Below are 22,060 nucleotides of genomic sequence, written 5' to 3' on the forward strand. Positions count from 1 at the left end.
ATGTCTCTCCATTTTTGCCCTTTCAAAGCCTAAAGACATCTCATTTTTGGAAGTGGTTTCCTCCTGGAGAGTGGCTAAAACTTTTCCTGGAACCTAAAGATTTTCTAGCACTTCCTCCCAACGCGTACAGGCCCATCCTCCTCCCCGGAGCGATGGGACATCAGCACAGGCAATGCCCTCCCAGAACTCCAAAACCCCCGTCCCTCGACCATCACCCAAACCACCTACTTGCCGAAATCAGCTGACCACCCAGGAGCAGGACAGCAAAGGCACAACCCTGGACCAGCAGGAGGGAGGAGTTTTGTTCTGGGAGTTTCCAGCTAATTTAGGCATTTTGGTCTCAGCTGACTCCAGTAAACAGCGACGCAATCAGCTGAGGGTGGAAGGCACCAGCTCAGGACTGGAGCTGCAGATGGCAGACCTCCTCCTGAGACCTCAACACACCTGACCCCCTTTTCGGTAAGGAGCGCAGGTTTTAAGGAGAAAGCAGCCAGCTTCTGCTCCCCCATGAGCTGAATCTGGTCTGTACCACGGACCAGCTTGAGCTCACCCGGCCCCCGAGCACAGCTGCTGTGCAGAGCAGCTACCAGGCTGACCACAAATGTGAAGCCTCATTGTCAGCACTTAACTAAAATCCCAATAATCGGGTTGTGCACTCAGAGCTCTGAGGGGCTGCACGTTAACCACGTCTGCGAGGTGCTGCGGTGGTCTACCAGGAGGAGATGCTGCCCGCAGAGCAGTGGCACTCTTGCTGAGGACCAGGCTGGCGCCTGGGGCACAATTTCAGGGTGGATCCAGCGTTAAAGGGCTGGAGCAGGGGAAGCTCAGTGGCCTCGCCCCAGGGCCTCACCTTAAACCTCTGGTGCCGCTGGGTGTCAGTGCCAGACGCCTGCGGTCAAAGGGGAACAGGGGCAGAAGATGGCCAGGGGAATGGAGACGGGATTGGACTGCATCTTACAAAAAAGAGCTTTTTTAAACTTAAACACAAATCCCTATGAAAAGAAGAGCCCAGAGAGATGTTTTTCTAACACTGAAACCCCTGGGGCTCAAGGAAGGGTAGAAAACCCAACTGCTTGGAGAGAGCTCGACCTCAGAACTCAACAGCTGCCTAAAATCCCCGAGCAGAGCACACTGTGCCATACCTTGCCAGCCACAACTCTGAATAAGGACTGCTTTATGTGGCACCTCGGGGGCCTACGGCGCAGCGCGGGTGGCTCAGCCCACCTCGAGCACCCTGCATTGGCCCCTCGCCCCCTCCAACGCCCCGGTGCTGTGGCTGCGGTGGGCCCAATGCTTCGCAATGCGCAGGGGCCTGATGCTGCTGCGCTCCCAAATGCTTTCCTCTTTTCCAGAGTCAGCGCGTTTATGTTAGACTTGGGCGTACCACGAAAGGCAGAAGACGAGGATTGAGGAGAACTTGAGTTTATCACATCTTTCCTGCCACCTTTTGTGGAGATCTTCAGCAAAGTCCGGAGCCCCTCCCTGCTACTGTCTGTCCTCTGCAATTTCCACAGAGCTGTGGGCCGGCAGGCGAGGGCTGTGGGGAGAAGAGGCTCGGGAGGCTCACGTGCTGTCTGCGCATTCCCTGCGTGAGCCAGATGTTCATGGAAGTATCATGGAAAAACAATAGGAAACCGACAGCTCCTGCTCCTTCTCTCCCTCCAGTGATCAAAGAAACCCAACTCCAACAAACGGGCATCAAATGTGCCTCTGAACTTTTGATCACATCCCGCAGCGAGATCCGCAGGTTGTCTTCTCTTTCTGCCTCGGCGGTGGAGCAGGAACCTTTCCACTGCCACCATGCTGCCCTGGGACTTCCTTCACCCCGAGCAGCTGGGGAGCCTGAAGTACGTGAAGCACCCCAGGGGAATGCAGCCGAGCAAAACAGGCAGCCCAGAATAGGCACATGTCACTGAAGCTGCGTTTGAGGAGAGGAAAAAAACACAAGTCACAGAGGAATAAGATGCGACACGCAGAATGGCTGGCGAGCTAATGGCGGCGGAGCAGTCAATGCATTCCTTTAGATACAAGTCAAATAAAAACTGGTTCCACACGCGCTCTATTATTCACTAGATCAATAAAAGACATGCAGGTGACTGTTTTACAAGGAGGTAGAAAAATTATAGTGCTATAAAGAAAACCACAAATGTGATTCAAAGGGTGAAAGTAAGTTTGCAAGAAAGCCTTTAACAGGCAATCTCTGACACCTAATCTAATGAGTTCATCAGAAGTTACCAAGAGGTGGTTTGATTAATTAGCTTTAGAGGGAGGAAAAAAAAAACCAAAGTCTTCAGAGTTGGAAAAAGGCTTTCTGATTTGGCAGAGAAATACAGTAAAGGATAAAATCAATGGCTGGTGGCTGCCCAGATGTATTCTTGTCAGAAAAGCTCAGCTCGCTCCAGAAACGAAGGGAAACGCATCTGCTAAGCGGGAGGTCAGAGCAGAGCTGGTGGTTTATCAGAGCCGGGCATTTCACTGACAAACCGCTTCACAACCAGGCTCCACCAAGCACCTCAAGTTCATCACTGCAGACGTTTTAGAACAGGCTGGACACGCCACTTGGTTTGACCCCTAAAAATCTGGCAGTATTTCCCACAAGGCGCATGAGCAGAGGCAGCAGATGAAGGAACACAGACCAGCAGTGCGTTCCTGCCCCGGCCAGGAGAGCTGACGGCCCAGAGCCGGCACCATCCCTCACCTGCCACCCCCCATGCACCCTGCGCCGGCTGGCGCGCACCAAGGCTGGCTAACCAGAGAGCAGCAATAAAGCTCTCTGAACTTTCCTTCTTCACCAAGAATTTCCAGTTCTTTAACAAAGAACCAGAGGAAATTGGTCAAAGCAGTACTTGTAGTCAAGGCAAAATCAACACAAAACACAGAACGACAAACACGAGCGGAGCGCATCCTCCCACGCATGTGAACCACAGCTGCTGCAGAAGCCTGGGAAGGCTCAGCCCACGGCTGCTCCGGCCACAAGTCCGCGAAAAGCAGAAGCTGAGCCGCCAGCACCTTCTGCTGCCGCACTGCGGTGTCCGAGTTGTCTGTGAGACCCTTCTGCAGAGGCACAGGCAGCGCAGCGGTGCGGTCTGGGAGCCGCGTGCCCGCACGCCCCAGCTCTGGCGGGCAGAATGTGTATGAAAGCTCCAGAACCGGATCTGAATTCGACACTCCCGGTTAAAAACACACCGCTAGTGCTTGCAGCTCAGACAAATCCAAGCCAAGCATCTGTGTGTTTCCAGAACAATTTATTCATCTAAGTCAGGTCCTCTGACAGCAGTAGTGTATACTTGTGATAAACTGACACTGAGAGGATTTAACAACTTCTTCATTTAATAAGTGATTTTCACTACATGGTATTGTACACTGTCATCTGTTCAAAAAAGATTAACAGTTTTTAAAAAACAAGATTCTGTGAGAGATTTATATAAACCGGTGATCAACGCCTCTGGTTGGCTTATCAAGCTATGTCCTAGGTTCCTCCGTAGAACAAAGTCCTCAGCCTAAAATGTGCAAAACCATTCAGGCAGATCCAGAACCATTTCCGTTAAACTTCCAGCTTTCCAACACTGGCTGCCACAGGACCGACGCCGCTGTAAAAACGTCCGCTTGATACAGAAACAAAACTGTACAAAAACGTGTTTACTTCTACCATGGACAGAACAAACAGCACAGCACTTCCACGTGCTATTTCGAGTCCGGACTTCCTTTTATCTCCAAGAGGAAGACGAGAGTGGAAAGCCCTGCCAACTCAGTGCGATGGGTCGTGTACGAAGTTTTCTAAGCAAACTTTGGCTTCAGGAACGAGACACAAACACTTAAAAGAATGGCTTTAATTATCATCTGAAGTACACGGAGAGGGATGTGTCTGAATTAAATATACATCATACCAGTCATGCTGGTAAGGTTGATTATTTCTAAAGTTGACAGCAATAAAACTAATGTGTACCTAACAAGACATTAAAAGAAAAGCGATCCCTTTAAAACAAAATTTTAACGTAAAAAAAGTTCACAGTGGTTTGTATAAACAGTATGTAATTCCTGACAGTAACAAATTTCTACTCTCACAGCACACTAGTGCCCACTAGTGCCCTCTTTAGGTCCTAAAGAAGAAAACAAGCATTTACACTACTCATTGTACAGGTTCAGAGTCGGTTGTACAGTCACCCAGAACGACACGGTAAGATGCTGTGGAGTGTACGGCTGTTAACACCAACGAAAGGAAAGCTTAAAACTCTTCCTGGGAGGGAGAAAAGTCTTTCATTCGCTGTTACAACCAGCAAATGCCATTCATCAAATCAAAAGGAAAACCACAAACACGTTATCTATTTTGAGCAAGCTGAACAGTACACGTGACAGGTTTAAAAATGGAGGTTATATTTATAGTACAAGTCCCACCAAGGCAGCGCCAAAGTGACTATTTCTTCGCTTGCTTTGTGATCATACCCCTGGGAGGCGTTACTGGTCTGCTGGAATTGGGCTTCTTTTTCTCTGCAGGTTTCAAAATCTGAAAAGATAGTTCAGTCACTTAGTTTTTGCTTTCTTACAATCAAACAATTAATTCACTGGTAAAGGCATTATACAGGTCATCTGGAGAAGTGACACATCTGCCAAGAAACAAATGCGTTTCCTGCGCAGAGCTATACAGGGCTTAGGGCAGCTCATGGGAGAGCCCACGCCAACGGAAGCAGGCCAGCAGCTGGCGGCTTTGCTTGGGTGATTTAACTCCAGGGTAAACCAGTCCAGCTACTCGCAGCAGCGCAGGCTTGGCACATTTCTGAAAAGGTGAGTGCAAAAAAGAGCCCTGTCTACATCAGACATCTGTAAAGATCTATTTGAAACAAGCATTATGGGTTCGTAACAGTAAAGTATAAATTCAAAATAGAGCAAATTTAAAGTGTGACTACTCCAACTCGGAGGTAAAACCTTCAGATACCATACCTGAAAAGAGCACATTAGAGTCTCATCCACGCTCATCATGGCGCCCGCATTATCAAACTCTCCACAGTAATTTGGGGCAGAAAAGAGAGTTACCAACTGCCTTTTTGCAAAAAACTCATATCCATCTTCAACAACCTTTAGAGAGAAAAGCAGAAATCTTAGACTGGACAAGTTCTTCCTGCCAAGGTGCAGAGCAGCTTTAACAGAGCCAGCAGCTGGAAAACTGGCTACATCTAAGGAGCACGAGTGCCAAACTTTTACACCAAACTAGGAAGGGCATCATAGGATGCAGTTCAGCAAGAGTCCATGAGCAACGAGAAAACCAGGATTCTGCTAGGTTCAAGACAATCTTACTCAGGAATCAGAGTCACAGTTTATACGTATTAAGAAAAAAATTGTTCATTACAAGGGTTGTTAAAGCACTGGGACGAGGTGTCCAGACAGTGGAATCTCGATCCTTGCAGATATTTAAAACTTGGCTGGACAAGACCCTCAGCAACTGGGGCTTACACTGCTTTGTCCTGTGTACATGTGTGTTTAGTACGCATTGGACCTGATGACCACCTCAGGTCTGAACCTAAATTATTCTATGGTCTAATGAACAAAATTAAAATACCTGATGAGCTCTACATATGAGATCCAAATCATGTTTATGGAGAAACTTAGCAACCACTTCAGCACCAAATGTGAAGGACACTCCTCTGTCATTTTCACCCCATCCTAGGACATCCTTGTCAGGGTCAGACCACAGGAGATCACAAAGCAGACCTTGATCTGGTACATCGGTGGGGCGCATAATTCGTCTTATCTGTTCCATTGACTGGAGGTCTGGTGACAAGCCTGTTCAGAGTTAAGACACATCCAGTTCACATTTTGGTCCAACTTTGCTCTGCAAGACTGAGGTATTAATTCGAGACAAAACTAATTTGTATTCAAACTGATTCACCATTGCAATTTTACGTACTTCAACGGAATGTTAACTGACATTTTTTAAATCCAGCATTTGTTTTAAAGCTTTTGTAACAGAAGACAAGTCACTTTCTAGAAGATTTACTGGAAACAAGATAAGCAAAGCCATTTCCACATTTCACAGGATTACAATAATCTCACTGTAATATCTTGCAAGTGTCTGTTAAAAGAGCTGTTAAGTAAAAGAGGCATTAATACTAGAAATCACAGGGTATGTTTACTTTAAGGATCGGGCCTAGTAAGATGAAATACAGTATCAAACAGACCTCATACCATTTTTCACTGATATGTCTCCCTGGGCAACTGTAATTACTTGCAAGTGATAAAACACTGAAGGTGCAATGTGTATTTTATTACCTTGCGAAGTTGCATGAAGCAGGTATCACACAGCGTAACAGAGCCAGCCTCTACAAATTAAACTCCAAACTCGGGTTGGACAGGGCTTTGAGCAACCTGCTCTAGTGAAAGATGTCCCTGCGCATGGCAGGAGGGAAATCTACTGAATGATCTTCAAAGGCGCCCTCCCAAACCATCCTATGATTCTATGAAAACCTATGTTTTCAGAATGTACACAAAACTCCTAATCATTTAAGTCTAAAAAAATCCTACAAGGATTCTTTACTCAGAAGGAAAGGCTACTACATACGCCTTTTGGGATAAAAGGAAAAGCAGAGCATTGTGTCCGAAGTTACAAAACTAACAGCTCCATGAGTCACAAAACTGACGCTAATCAGGCTCAACCCTACCTCGTACATGGACCAAGGCAGAGAAAAATCCCTGAAGTTCTGAAGCTTCAGCAACATAAACATGAAATTGCCATGACTATCAGAGTACTACAGTTTCTCAATATCAACCAACTGTTACTTACCCCCATGACAGCAGAATATTTTCTCATCCACAATAGCTGCAATTGGTAAACAGTTAAAACAGTCTGTGAAGGTTTTCCACAGCTTAATGTTGTATCTTCTCTTACCTAGAAGACATTTTGGAGAAAACACAGTCAATTTCCTTTTCTAACACAACTACAACCAACCTAACACGGCTGCCTTAAATTTATTAAGGTTCACAAAAATTTAGCATTAAAGCCTACACACAATATCTTCTCCGTCATCCACTGTGATACTTCACTGCTTGTAAGACAGTTGCAAAGGTCTCTCAGTGCGGCAGAGTGCTCTGAAGTGGCTCTGAGGACAGCACAAGTCTGTTCAACAGAACGACATTCCACTGCTGGCCGCCAGACTCTCCAGTCCCAACTCGGGTTTGGAAAGTTATCCTTTGGAGAACGCCATCAGTTTCAGAAAACCTTGCCATTTGCTGTGTTCTTCAGGGGAAGACAGCAATTCTTGGAAAGCAGTTTTTCTTTAAACTTCTGCTAATGCTTTACCACATAAAGTCTCTCTAGGCAAAGAAATGGGACTGAAAAATGAAACTGCTGCAGTTTTATTTCCAAGGGATTCTCCCAACAGATATGAACCCTGAACATATTTGCGATATATGACTAAGCCTGTGATTAATCTCTGAGGAGTCGACTCTAAAATACCACACATCTTTGTTTCCTTGTTGAAGGAGAACAAGACACGGAGAGCACATCTTGTAAGCGACAAGCCAAGTATGTCCCACAGCAGAAGTTGTGAGAATGCTTCAGTGCACAATTAATTTAACAGTTTAACCTCCTCTACGTTATCTGGATTTATTAAGTCACATCCTTTGAAATGTGAACATACGCTTCTACTTGACAGCAAAATTACTTGTTACGTCAGGGTAAGGTCTGCGTACAGTCCCCATCACAACAGACTCCGCAGTGACAGAGCAGGTACGTTAACTGCATAGCAACTCAGTGTTTGTTCAATAGGAGCGTTCGTGATGCCAAAGAAATACAAACACATTTCTTCATTAAAAGGCTGACGTTCAAGGTTCAAGTAACAACTCCAGCAGCTGAAGCCACCTATTGAGAGAGCAAGTATCTGGTGCGCAATCCAAGCACACATCACACCGACGGCTTCACGCATGTTCTGCCCCATTTATGAAAGGAAATACTGGTTTTGGGCAAAGCAACAGCACACAATACAGCAAGACTACATCCTGAGCAAGGCAAAGTTTTGGTTTTGGGTTTTTTTTGTGTGTGTGGGGTTCCCCCCCCACCCCATTACAGGTCTTAATATGAAGTAGATTGCAAGCACTGTAACATAACCACAGTAAAGACAAGCCCGTTCTCCAAGTTATAACCCAAGTATACACCACCATCCCTCAGCTGAAAGAAAGCGGCAAACTTCTGTAAAGCACATCAAGTAAAATTCTCTGGTCTCTCAGATGACCTTAAGAACTTCAACAGTATGTACCAGTGAGACCTGTTAGTTAACAATGCAGCCAATAAATAAAGTTACCCACTTGCATCCTACTTTGTACTATGAGGATTGGACTCCAACAGGACCAGGGAAAGGACATGTTTCCCTTCCCAATACAGGCCAAGGGCCACCCTGAAGCACGCAAAGGGAACTGCAAATTAGGGAAGAATCACCTAACGCTGCAACACAGGCACCTCCAGCCCTGCCTTCCCAAGCGAAAGACGCACACACCTGCATTACTTACATTCATCGTAAAATCCATAAATTCTATTGATGCTGGCACATTCATGATTCCCTCTGAGGAGGAAGAAATTCTCTGGGTATTTAATTTTATAAGCCAATAGAAGACAAATTGTTTCTAAAGACTGTTTTCCTCTGTCAACATAATCACCAAGAAACAGGTAGTTGCTTTCTGGTGGAAAACCTCCATATTCAAAGAGTCGAAGTAAGTCATAGTATTGTCCATGGATATCACCTGTAAAGAGTATTCAGAAACAAGGTGTAAGTGACCCCCTGCTCCATTCTTTGATTCTAGAGAAAGAACAAATGAATGACACTTCAGAAAGAAAAAAGCTTGCCGTTAGATACTACCTACAACAAACTTCATTACAGTTTATCTTAAGGTACACAGAATTACCACATTCTGAAGTTTGACATCTATGTAATGCAATGGTTAACTGCACTGAGATGAAGTATGTAGCTACTTAAAAATATTCACATGCGGGTAAAACAAAACTGAGATTCCAAGAAACCAACTGCACGTTCAAACGAAAATCTGACATCCAGTCAAATCCTTTACTTGACTGGTGGCTGTGATATCAGGAACCTTAATCTCACCCTTGGTATTTCCACACAGCACTAGTACTACTGATGGAAAACTGACCACTTGGAGAATTTGCTTTCCTTTGTACCATCTCTGGTGTCTTCTAGAAAGACTCAGTAATTCAAATTCGAGCAGTGAAACTGTATTGAGAAAGAAACTAGTATTTCTGCCTTTGGTTTAAATCACAGTTTTGTTTGACAAGCAGAACACTAAATCACAGTTCTAGACTACCAATGTTACGAACATTGAATGAGCTACTTCAAATTGAAGTAAATCCTCAGTGTTAGAGGAGGATAAAATACTGTTTGCTAGAAGCTTTTAAAAGTGCATTTATCGAGGCTTTTATTTTGACATTCTTCATTCTCTTAGCATAACGAGACATGAAAGCGTGCACAAAATGAGCACCACTGTATACAAGTATGGTGAAACCAAACTAGAAAGTAATTCCAAGAAACAGTACAGAAATTTAAGTTTCCAGCGGGATTTTAAAATATTGTCAAACCACCGTTCAACTTTGAATAGCAGCTACAATAAACTACTGCAGCTCTCCTTTGTTTTCCCTTGTTCAGTCATGACTGGGCCAAATATTCTTTCATTGATAGAAAAACTCCTTTCCAAAATTGCATAGAAATCCCTTCCCCAAGAGATCTGGTGAAACTGGACTGGTTACTTTTTGCTTTGGGATTTTTTTGATTCTCACTACAATTCCCATGTTTGTTCCCTCCTCCCCACTCCTCCACCCTAAGGACCCAGCAGAGTTTTATTTTTCCTTTTGCTGCTATCATTTATTAGTTCCCCTGTTAACAAGTAGCATGTGGCATTTGTTCTCCACTTAAGGTCTGCGTTTACCTGACCGCCGCCACCCAAGCAAGCATCAAATCAAAATCACAGCACTCACCACATATTTTCAGTGGAGCTTCAAGTTCTAGCAGAATAGGCTGACTCAGAAAGATTTCTCTGGATTTCAAGCACAGTCCTCTGATTTCATTCTCTTGAAGCTGGACATTTTTGCCTGGTTTTGATCCTCGCACTGCCGGAAGGAGTCAGAAGTCAGTTATCAAAATCAACAATATCTCTGGTGCTATTTTAAGAGCCTAACTAAATGTCATTGTAATAGAGAATGACAAGATAACAGCGTAATATCAGAACACCGAGCTGGAACTGCACTGCTGTGTTCCGAGAGAAAGGTTCTGTTTCAGTTGTATGCTACTTGCATCAAACAGAATTCATGGCTCAACACCTCCCCCGCTAAATGTCACATTTTAAATAGCATCACTTTAGTTCTATTTAGTTACAAACCCCATCTTGGGCAATGTGTCGCTATATATACATTTTTTTTTTTTTTTAATGAAGCAGTTATACACTGGTTCTCTGGAAAGCTATCTGAGCTTGAAAAAAAGCAGTCTCCCATCTAATCATCAACACCACAGCTCAAATGTGCAAGTTTCCCTAAACCATCACATAATCTCACCAAAGACAGCGTTTAAAGAAACAAGACTACAGTACCAATAAATACTGCACTGTCCCATCCTACACTGCAGTTAGCAAGTGTGGGGAAAAAACACATATGATTGGAAGGTCAGAACTATATGCAAGGAAACATTTTTGGATCACAATGACAAAAGAGCTCCCCAGAATGAGCAGTCTCTTTCACAAGAGATTATAAAAAAATATTGCTACTAAATATTTGGTATGATTTACAAGGGATCAATCCAGTTAAGAAGCTGATTTTTCAATTACAAGGTATTTTAAGAGAGAGGCAGCAGAAGACCTGCATCTTTCACCCGCTGCTGCTTTATAAACAATTACAAGGATTTCAAAGAAGCCTTAAAGGCAGGGTCACATGGCTATTCTACATCATTTTACTGATATATTCTAAAATTTATTTTTCAGTTTTCTTTAGCAGTGGAGTTAGTGAGCGCAGAAGTCTCCTTCAAACTACTCTGAACACTTAAAGTACGTTTCAAGTTGATGAAGTCCACAAAGCTGACAGACACCATCACTACTTTGAAGAGTGTGAGCTTTAACACAGAAGGAGACTGACCATCTCAAAGTTATAAAGGATTTAGTCAAGATGGAAATTGCTCCTGCATTTCAGAAGAGGATATTCTGGATTTTTTTGCCATTTAAACCCAGCTGTTTCATCACTTAGGCAGATCCTACAGAAACTCACTTGTATTAAAAAAAAAAAAAAAAAAGTACTACTTTTTCTACATCACTCCTCCATCACGTCTCTCCTTCTCATTGTCTTTGAGCACAGCAGAAGACAAATCTCCTACAAGCTTGGTCTCCCAGCCTCAGTCCACTTTTTTTTGTTTCTTTTCCAGTCATTCTCTCCCCCTCCATTACTGCTTCAATCTACCCTACTGCAACAATTCACAGTAGTCGGTTCTCTTCGACATCTATCAAAGCTTCTATTCCTAGCCTGGACAACAAAGACACCAGCTTGGCCTGAACAAGTTCCTACAGCCACCAGCACAGCTTTCCCTCCATTTGTTTATCACGCCCCGCCCCCCATTTCTGATGCCCAGAAATACAAAGGACATTTCTATGGCAGCAATGCCGTAACTATGGCTAAATAGCATGCAAGTGCATTTATCAGGGCTAGGACAAGACTAAATAAAAAACTGATTAAGCCTTTACTGCTGAAGCTTATTATATTTTTATTTGGTGTCAAAACCAGTGACAACATGGAGCACTGATAAGGCTGAAGCAAAAACCCTTTAGCAAATTCCAGTAAGGCTGTGGAATAAGAGCAGCCATCTTCTACAACATAACCCACTGGTTTGGTCACATCAAAGCCAAATGACCTCAGAACTTTTGCCTCAGATGCCTGGAAACACTCTTTCAACACCTCCAGAAGCAAAATCACTACACTGCTAATGTTGCCTAGATAGGTGACTTACTGTGTAAAACCCAGCTGGCATTGAGACTGAAGGACCTATGCTCTTATCCAAAAAAGCTTGGTCTGCAGTTACAAAAAAGGCAAATGACAAGCTCCAAACTCTTTCAAATACAATAAGCGATGCAATATTATCTTCCTGAATCCTATATAACTTCTCAGATACCAATTCAGTCTAACTCCCTTGATATTGTTTAACCTCCGAGTGAGAAAACTGGAAGCTACAGATGACTCAAATCTCTGTACTGCCACTGCGGGCCTTGCATGACGTCAAGAAGCGAGAACTGCAGCAGGCAAGGCTGTGGGGGAGCGGGCATGTTTTAGGAAAAGTAAAACCAAAAATGGCTGCGTTCCAAAGGGATTACAATTTCTCATTAGCACAGAAGTTTCCTACTTTTGTGCAAGCTTCTGATCTAGAGCAGAAAACATTGTTCAGTCAGTGTGCATCTTATCTAGACCAAGAATAAAATAATGACTGTGTAATATCATCCATAAACTCAAGTGTCATTGGCCGCAATCTCTACCAGCACTTACAGTGTTTCCACTGTAACAATTCCACCCTGCACACTGACCCCCGTCACAGACACCCTAGTCATGGTGGCACAGGTTGTCCTACAGAATCATTGGCAGTACCCTAAACCACACCATCTTTTCTCAAACAAGCATCAAAATTAATCTTTAGTTCAAATTACAACGCATACTGACAGTGACATTCAGTTAATTGTAGGTCAGAAGTCACGGCTTTAATGACATTCTCTCTCAAGCAGTACATGCTCCTTTACTCTTCACTGCTTGTCTACTGTCACTCAACAGTGACATTACACAGCAACACTGGAATTACCACCACACTTCATGTCTTCCATTAAAATATTCGAAGTAATGAAGCATATAAATGAAAGTTAAATCTTTGTCACAGCAGTTTATCACGCATGAGGCTTTTCATCCACACAGTAATTTTTTCATCCATACAGTAATTTTCCAAACACTCCTGAGCAATGAGCAAGTTACTCAAAGTGCCAAATACCTAGAAGAAATAAAGAACAGAAATTTATAGAACAAAGTGATCAGCTGGCTGAAATATAAATGTTAAATTTTTCCCTACTCTTAAATTTTTATAGTTGACTTTTGTTTTTGAGATAATACAACATACTCATACTTAGTTCTCTGAGAAGCCAAAAATCTAACTTTCCATTATTTGGGCTTGTTAGAAATCGCTAAAACCAAATCCTGTATCTCACATCCATAAATTAAAAAGTATAAAATATTATACAGACTATGTAATGCACTGAGTCACTAAAGCTCATGAATAACACATATGTATTATTTTTGCTGAAGATTAAATGAAAATCCAAAAACTGTTTCAGACAGAAGTTTCCTATGTTTCTTCAATGCATCTCACTGAATCAGTATAATAATAAGTATAATTCACGCGGGTTTAGTCATCTGCTTGTGGAAAACCTTGACAAGATAAAACGATGCTTTCTTGCAGTTCACAGACTCACTAGCACAGACACCAGCAGCATGGAAGAAGAATAGGACAATTTGATTCAGTTCTGTAGCACGCTGCCTGCTACTGACATTTGACCACTTTCGTTCAATGTGGAATCAGCACAGAAGAAATGAGAGTGTTCAATTTCTTCTAACGTTGACCTATATATCCCGAAAAGCTGGAAAAAAATATTTTTGGCTTCAGAATAATCAAATATGCAGAAGGGCATGTTGGTTTGAGAAACCTGTATTTTTAGTGCAAGGATTTTCTCATCCATAATGAAAGAGCTGGCAAGGAAACGCAGGATGTTCAGTCTGAATGACTTCTTTAAAGGTTTCTCTGATTCAATCTTGAAGTTATTTAGTACCACTAAGCAAGGCAAAAATAATATTGTATGAAAAAATATGCTGTATTTAGTTTCTTCTGTTTTGGACCAAAACAAGGCGGCTTGTAGAGATCAGACAGTACGATACTAATTGGCAGCTTGGACATAAAGTCAAAAGAGCAGCTCAATGTACATGCACATTTGTTCTTTCAATGCATAAAAAATAACCTCTCAGAAATGTCAGTCAGGAACGGACAGCAGAACACACTAAAGATTAATCAGTTGAGGAAAAGAGTCAGCCCATTTCAAATAATATTTTATTTATATCTTGTATCAACGTACTGCTGCACTACTTCCAGACAGTAATATATTCCCATCCTCTTTTAGGCAGAGATGCTTCTGTTCTTAAAAGTAATTTTTCAAGAGCTTGAATTTCAATGTCTAGTCTGGGCAGTCTTCTAACAAGTAAAATCTTCTCCACTGCACAAACAGGATGATCTCTGCAGAGATACTGACTTGAAAATAGGTTCCCACTATTAAAATTAATGTTGCTTTTCAAGACAAGGAGGAAAACTGCTGGAAAGCAACAACAGATACCAACTCCAAAATGAAGTATTACAAGCAGGGGTGAATGCAACACAACAGCAGCCCAGCAGAGGGGGAAAAGGAAGTAAAAGGAAGAGGAGCAAGAACTTTAACTGCACCCCTGTCATTTCGATGCAAGTAAATACAGCCAGTGCACAGCACAGGGGCAGCTGCCAGGACTTAAAACATCACCTGACATCCAGAATAACTTTTACACGTTTCTTCGCAAAGGATAAATGGTTCAAGAACTCTGGGATTTAGAATGTACAAGAGTCAGGTGACCACATGCACATAAAGCACAGATTTCTACACCACAGCCCATCGCTAGCATTTTCCAACGTTCAGTTGGGTGCCACACAATCATTTAACGAAGACAAACACTATTATAAAACGGAGCATATTACCTCATTCACTCACAGTTAATAGCAAAGGGAGGGATACTTAGGAAAGTATTAAAAAGATAACAGAAAATTCACAAATACTAGAAATGTCTGTGATCCAAATGTCTCATTTTCCTTCAGTACTACATTACAAGAAGCAACTGAAATGTTGTCAACTGAAGTGCTAGAATCAAGTGCTCGTACAGAAAATGTTTAATAAAGCAAAAAATGAACTGACCTGCTGATGGACTATTTTCTTTAAAACAACTGTCTCAGTTTTACTGTATTTTACGTTGAGATGTCTGCAATCCTAGAGACATTTCCAAAAATACTGCAGGTTGTTTTTTATCTTGTTTTTAGGAGTTCTTGATGACAGTTTCACGTTCAGTTTTGCACCATAGGCACAAAGGGAATAAATAACTTGAAAGTAGCTGATGTAAAAAAAGGTTTTACTTTATTGCAGGCACTACCAACTTTGATCAGATCATTTCAAATTCAAAATTGAAAGTGAAAAGAAACTCCTCAGTGCCCAAGCCTCTAAAAAGAAAAAGTTCTAGTCTACTTTTTAGTATGACAAAAGTTCACAGCAGCATGATCAAACAGAAGATTCTGCACAACTGCAAAATTTTCATCTTGTAACATACTTCCGCACTGGAGGGAGCTACGTAGCAATAGGTATTCACGCTGATCACAAATACTCGGAGATGACAAGTTCCTCCACTTGACTGACTAGGCAACAAACACAGAATTTAACGGACTTATTTGAATCCACAGCAGTGACAGGAATCGAATCCTTGTCTTCCAAATGCAGAGCTCCTTTTTTCCCATTACTAGAAAGGGCTGCAACGCAGCAGGAAGCTATTAACATTAAGCTACACAAACTATGGAAAATATATGGTTTGAGGTCAGCAAGTGCTTAGGAACTTTATCACAGAATCCCAACCCAGTGAGGGAAATCTGACTCCCTCTCAGACTGACAACTGGGAGAATGAGACAAACACTCAGTATTATGAAGCTAAACGGCATGCAACCCTTCAGACACAATCAATGCTGGATTTACCAGAAAAGTGAAAAAACTGGAGAGCTGCATTCGTAAGAAATAGTCTTCTCTGTTGTCAGAAAAAGTTTATCCATACTCTCTGGCTCAACTATTTTTAATAACTGGATGATCCTCTTTCCCCATTTAAAGCAAATTAGAGATAATATCTCCTTGACAGCTATACAACAGGCTTTACCACAAATAGAAATCTGTGGGTGTATAAACAGGAAAGTTTGAGGATTTAGAGTCTTTTTGCCGATTTTAGTGCACTAACCAGTATTTCGGTTTTCAGAAGGGCTACTACCATTCTAGCCTCACATGGCTTTATCCAAAGTAGTCTCCGTTCATTACTTAGTTTTCCCTTAATAGCACTTGCAGGGGCTGGAGCACAGAAAAGATTTTCAGAAACATATTTCAAATTGGATTCTACTTACGTAAGTTGAAATTGTGTTATTTCCCTCTGTTATTTAGAATTCCCATGGTCAGACTAGCACATTTCTAGCTTGTTTTCTAGGTATGTTACTGTGAGCTCCATTTTCAAACCAGACCCTACTTATCTGTGAAAAGCTGCCAATGCACTAGATGAAGGAAACGGATAAGGGGCTCAAGTTACAGGAACACCATCTGACATGACGCGGAAAGGAAGCCGTGCTCACACTCGGGGAATCTTGGGATTTGTCACTCATTCTTTGCCCAGGGCTGAGCGGGAATTCTGCCATTTCCTGGAACTCTTTCCACGACCATTCAGATGCCAATGATTTTTCATCTTACAGGGAGCTTTTCTAGCATCTCCTTGTCTGCGAAGCAAAAACTGCCAGTAGACATGTACTGCAAGCCCAGAACCATGAAGTTACTGCCTAAAACGTTCCTCCTCGAAGGAGAGTCATTTGCTCTCATGTTCGCCCCTTCTTATTCCTCAGTAGTGAGTTAGTTCCATAAATATTCGAGCTTTTGACCACTATAAGGACACTTCGAAAACATTTCAATACTCAGTGCAGAACACTGTAATTTCCTATACTTTAGAAGCCTTATTCTTGTGAAAATTGTTGTTACAACAGTTACTGAAGTGATAAAACTAGACAACCTGTACTCATGAAATTGTTGCTAGCAGAACACAACCCTCACTAGGAAAGAGGGCAACAGGTACAAATTCAATTACAGCGAAAGAAGATCAGTATGTTCAATGTTTTCATTGAACAGCTTTCCAAGGCTGGGAACAACATTACTGAAAAATCTTTTTTGGTGACATTTCAATGTCAAAAGGCTCTGTACTATAAACATTTGGAGCAAGAAAGACTCCTCAAATATTTACCTTCGAATGAGAAGCTAAATATTTACTTTCAGGCCTTTTACACAACAAACAAATTCAGCTAAACAGTCTCAGGTGGGTGGGAGAATATTAACTATGTTGGAGAAAAGAAAGAATAACATCATTTGGTTAGAGAAGTCAGGATAGAAAGCAAGTAAAACCTCCCCACTAAGACCTTATTACTACCTTCTATTAAGAACAAAAGCAAGAGTAATTTATTATTCACCCTTTAATCACTTTACCTCGACCATCAGACTAGATTCACTACTGGCAGCTCTCTTGGTCTCTTCCAGCAGTGGAATGCTAAGGCATATTATAAAACACAAATCTCCTGACCTGTATTTTCTGCTTGATTTGAAAAATTTCATCAAGTATCTCCTTAACACTTGGGTTTATTACCTTCAGAAAGGATAATGCTCCCTCTTCATATCCTTTGCCGTTTAGTAGCAAAATCACCTAAAGTTCACTGTTACGAAAATAAGTATCCCACTTAAAGAGAGCTGTAATAAAATACCAAATTGCTCTAAAAATCAAAGCTTGCACAAGGATCTGGGCAACTCAATTTGTGCGTAAGCTGATTATTAAACCAGATTTTGCAGTGTTTTCATGCTCGAGTATGATTTTAACCTGTGCACAACCTTGTCTGAAAAGGATATCACTTGAAACAGAGTGCTGGTACAGACAGACCAGACTTTGTCTAACTAACATCAAAGAATGGTTTGAGTTGGAAGGGACCTTCAAAGGCCACCCAGTCCAACCCCCCTGCCAGGAGCAGGGACATCCCTGACTAGATCAGGTTGCTCAGAGCCCCGTCCAACCTGGCCTTGAACGATTCCAGGGATGGGGCATCCACCGCCTCTCTGGGCAACCTGTTCCAGTGTTCTACAACCCTCATTGTAAAAAATTTTTTCCCTAATATCCAATCTAAATCTCCCTCCCTCTATCTTAAAACCATGACCCCTCATCCTATCACACCAGGCCCTACTGAACAGCCTCTCCCCACCTTTCCTGCAGCCCCCTTTGGGCATTGGAAGGCCCCTCTAAGGTCTCCCCGGAGCCTCCTCTTCTCCAGGCTGAACAGCCCAGCTCTCTCAGCCTGGCCTCACAGGAAAGGTGCTCCATGTGGCTGTTCTACCAGACTCGCACAGAAAAAAAAGAATTTATCCTTTGCTCCAAATCTGCATAGGATGAGAATCCCTACACATTCTTTCGATTTCCTCCCCCCTCCATTTAACACCATGCAGACCTCCACTTCAGAAGTTCAGTCCTGTCACCTACCTAGATGGACCTAAATAATTTCAGGAAAACAATGAGTCAAGAAAACAAAAAAGAATGGCATTTGCACAGTAGTTCACACAATTTAGCACTCTATAAAAAAAAAATGCAGCATTTGCTAAAATGCGGCATCATTTTACCCCTTCTGGAAAAGAAATAGAAGAATGACAGACTGCCATAAAGGTCAATCACTCCTCTGTCTGGAAAAGATGTTTATAATAGACATTAAAGAAGCCACAAAAAAAGCACCAGCATGGGTTACTAATGTTGGTAATTGTTTTAAAGATTGAAAGACAAGACAATCCAAAATCCCAGCTGAAATGTCAAGAAAGGAAAAAAAATTAATTTCAGTTCTGGGAGCTGATGCAACCTCGGGTAACATCTTTAGCTGCACAAACCACCTCTTAAAAGATCTTGTCAGTAAACGTTCTGAAGCCTGATTTACGAGCTCTCATCACCCCCAAACGTGTACTACTGATATAAGCTGGGTAAGAACGTAACATATTGACATACTACATCTTACTACTTCTTGAAACTTTAAATGAGAGAAATAACTCTAAATCATTCACATCTTTTTCCAGATTATTTTATTCCATGGTTTTGGTAGTAAGAACTTACGCTTTGAGAAAATTGTGCTAGTTACGCTAGGGGAAATAAAGTAAGAACTGTAACTAATACCTGCAGTAAAACTGAGCGTGTATTAACACGTCACCAAAGAGATGATATACAGGACCTGACATCCACAAGTCATCCTACTTAAGTTTCAGGAAAATCCTGGTCTAAGTTTATGAAGGGAAGTCTTTAAATAATTTAAACCAGGGCAGTTGAAATTGGTAACAGGCAAAACCCAAAACGGATCACAGGAAAAGCCTTATTTCCTTTTACTTATTCTAGTTCAATAATCCCATAATACATCTATAGGATTTTTAACTTTCTAGAGCAGCACTACTGTTCCTCTGTCTGACCTTTTGCTACCCAAGCTATTACACAAGCAAAATCTTCTAAGAAGGAAAGGGTGTAATATCGCTGAAAGACATTTCTTGCCCATTTGTCTCAGCAACATCTCGGATGACTTTGCGCCAAATGGCAAAAAGTTAAATCCCTGACCGAGCTCTTCAAGCTTAAGTCCAGAAGGGATGCCTGCCCCGACATCTGTGAAATGAGGCTGCATCAGGCTAGCTTCCATCTCTGAATAGTTATGATTTTCCTTGGTGCCTGGAAAAAAAAAATTGTCATTGGCTACGTTTCAGCCTTTTGCCCTAGCAAAGATCAGCCACCAATTCTAGTCCAGTGCTGACCCCTGCAACCAAAGGGATGACGCAGAAGACACCCCCTGCAACTTCTAGGTTTGCCTTTCATTTAGAAACTTCCATGCAACTCTCCAAGCCAAAGCATTAACAAGACAAGACAATAAGCCCTTCCACAGACTGTCTGAAACACCAAAACCCAACCCCCTATTCACACCTAAAAAAGCCACCATATGTTACGAATTACGAGCCAAAGTCCTATGGTAGCATTAATGCAAGCAGCTAATCAAAGCTAAAACTGCAATATCCCCAAATCCATGCAAGTCTACTCCCGACTTTCTGAAAACCTGCCTCAACAGACTCTTTAAACATGCTAAGTCTGATTTCCAGAGCCTCACGAGTACCCAGCCATGCACAGAGCCCACCTGCATGTGTGGAAAGCAAGAGAAAACCCCAGTTTTCTTCAAACGCTTTCCTACCAAAATAAGACAAAATTAAGCATCTCCTTAGAGGTACAGGGGAGAATGGGGGGCAGCCGGCTGGTCCCAACGCTGCACCGGGAACGCAGAGGGGATCAGAGGGCAGGCACAGCTTGGAAACACAAGGGCTGAGGGAAAAGTTGGAGCTGAAGGGCAGAGCGGCCCGGGGGGGCGGCCGAGGCGAGCCCCGGGAGGACAAAGCGCCTCGGCGCCCCTCCATTTTGGTCCCCTCGACCCCAGCGGGCGGGCAGGACGCGGTGCATCACCCGCGGCGGTGGCCGAGGCGGGATTAGGAAGGAGCCCCACGGGCGGGCTCCCGGGCACCGGCCCGGCCGCCACCCACCCCCACGGCCGCCCGCCCCGTGCCGTCCCCAACCCTCACCCTCCAGCAGCCGTTGGATGATGCTGTCGATGTTGAGCTTGTCTACATCCGCCATCGCCTCTCAGCGGCCGGGCGGACCCCTCCCCGCGGCTCCCCTCCCTCTGCTGGCTGCCTGGCCGGCCCGACTTTTCGCTTCGTTCTGTCTCTGTGTTCCCCTTCCCCTCGCCTTCTTCCCTCTTTCTCTTCCCCCCCCACCCCCCCCCGCGACAGCCGGCCTCAGCAGAGACCCAGCACTGAACAAAATGGCCGCCGTCTCCTCAGCCAGCCCCGCCGGCGCACGGATACTACGAGCGCGCGGCGCCTCACCCGTAACCCTTTATAGGCCGGGCGGGAAGAGCTGAGCGGGGCGGGAAAACTTACCGCGGCAGGGGCGGGATCCTTCCGCCGCTCACAGGAGGTGAAATAGTGCGGCGCTGCCGCCTCCCGGTGTCGCGGTCGCCAGCGGGCCTGGTTTCCGTCCGTCGCAGCCTGGCCGTGAGCTGGGCCAGCTGTCCGTTTAGCGCCTGCCCGACGCTGGGAGGCGGTGGCTGGGGTCGGGCTTCTGTGAGTGCTGCCGCCTCATGGCACCCGCTCGCTGCGCTGCCTCGGCTGCCCTTCTCCCCAGCGTCATGGCCGCCACCCCAGCCCCTGCCCCAAACCGGGGCGAACAGTACCAAAATCGTGCCTGCGGCTGCCGTGCCCCTCACGGGGTGCTGTGGCCTGTGGGGGGGGAAAGCCCTGTGGGGCACGCCGGGCTGTCCCGCCGTTGGGGGGACCGGGTGAAGGCGGCGGTGGCCCCTTCCCGCTCCCCGGCCTGGGCGAGGTGCCCGCTCGGTGCCCGGTGGCGGGTCGCTGCTGAGCTGGCAGCTCCCGTTTCAGCTCGTTCACGGGAGTTTTTTTGCGGCCTGGGCAAAGCCTTCAGCTCCTGAGTAATTGCAGGTACCTGGCTCTCCTCCTGGGAATACTTTTAAGTAACAAACATACAGCTCTTTGAAATCCTTATGGATGGAGAAATTAGCCTACTCTTACAAGAGCATCTTGCCATTTTATTTCACGCTTCTGCTGTTATTTTATTCTACATGTAGCAATGGCTTGGCTACAAGCAATTTAATAGGCTTCTGCTTGTAAACTGGCTCGTCTTTGTGAGGGAGATGGGCTGCGCGGGCCTTTCCCAGTGTCCAGTTTGCATCTCTGAATATTTTTAAATTGCTTTATTTACTCCTACTTTAATTTGCAGGGATGGCTGTGTCAACCTCTTTCCTCTTCCCCTCCCTTCCCTGCGTGAATTGCTCCCACCATGCGTGCCGGATTCCTCCTGCTGACAGTTATACAATATTCGTAACAGCTTATTGCTACAGCGGGGCCAGAGCAGAGTTCGGGTTCGTGAGGCTGATAAAGCACAGGACTTGCAGTCTCAGCACACCTTAGATCTGTCGGGAGGCAGGAGATAAGAGGACGCAGAGTTTACCCAAAACGCAGGTGCTTGCCCGGTTCAAAACACAGCTTTAACGCTCGACTTGCGCGAGCGGACACTTATCGTAAGGAGCACACCCAAGCTGATAGGCTAATCTCAGTCACGCTGGTGTAAGCCCAA

At 44.0% G+C, this 22,060-nt stretch overlaps 1 protein-coding gene across 1 annotated transcript; it reads right to left on the reverse strand.

Annotated features, from left to right (window-relative positions):
* Nucleotides 1-3,228: 3,228 nt before the first annotated feature.
* Nucleotides 3,229-20,617, reverse strand: PPP1CC (protein phosphatase 1 catalytic subunit gamma). Its single transcript, XM_086761872.1, has 7 exons — nt 20,488-20,617; nt 9,974-10,105; nt 8,497-8,727; nt 6,776-6,880; nt 5,555-5,778; nt 4,939-5,073; nt 3,229-4,504 (listed from the first exon to the last, which is right to left on the reverse strand). Exons 1-7 carry the CDS (start codon nt 20,540-20,542, stop codon nt 4,415-4,417), a joined length of 972 nt encoding a protein of 323 aa, XP_086617998.1. The 5' UTR covers nt 20,543-20,617; the 3' UTR covers nt 3,229-4,414.
* Nucleotides 20,618-22,060: the final 1,443 nt, after the last annotated feature.

Source organism: Chlamydotis macqueenii, chromosome 17 (assembly GCF_036417535.1).
Source record: "Chlamydotis macqueenii isolate bChlMac1 chromosome 17, bChlMac1.mat, whole genome shotgun sequence".
Taxonomy (NCBI): domain Eukaryota; kingdom Metazoa; phylum Chordata; class Aves; order Otidiformes; family Otididae; genus Chlamydotis; species Chlamydotis macqueenii.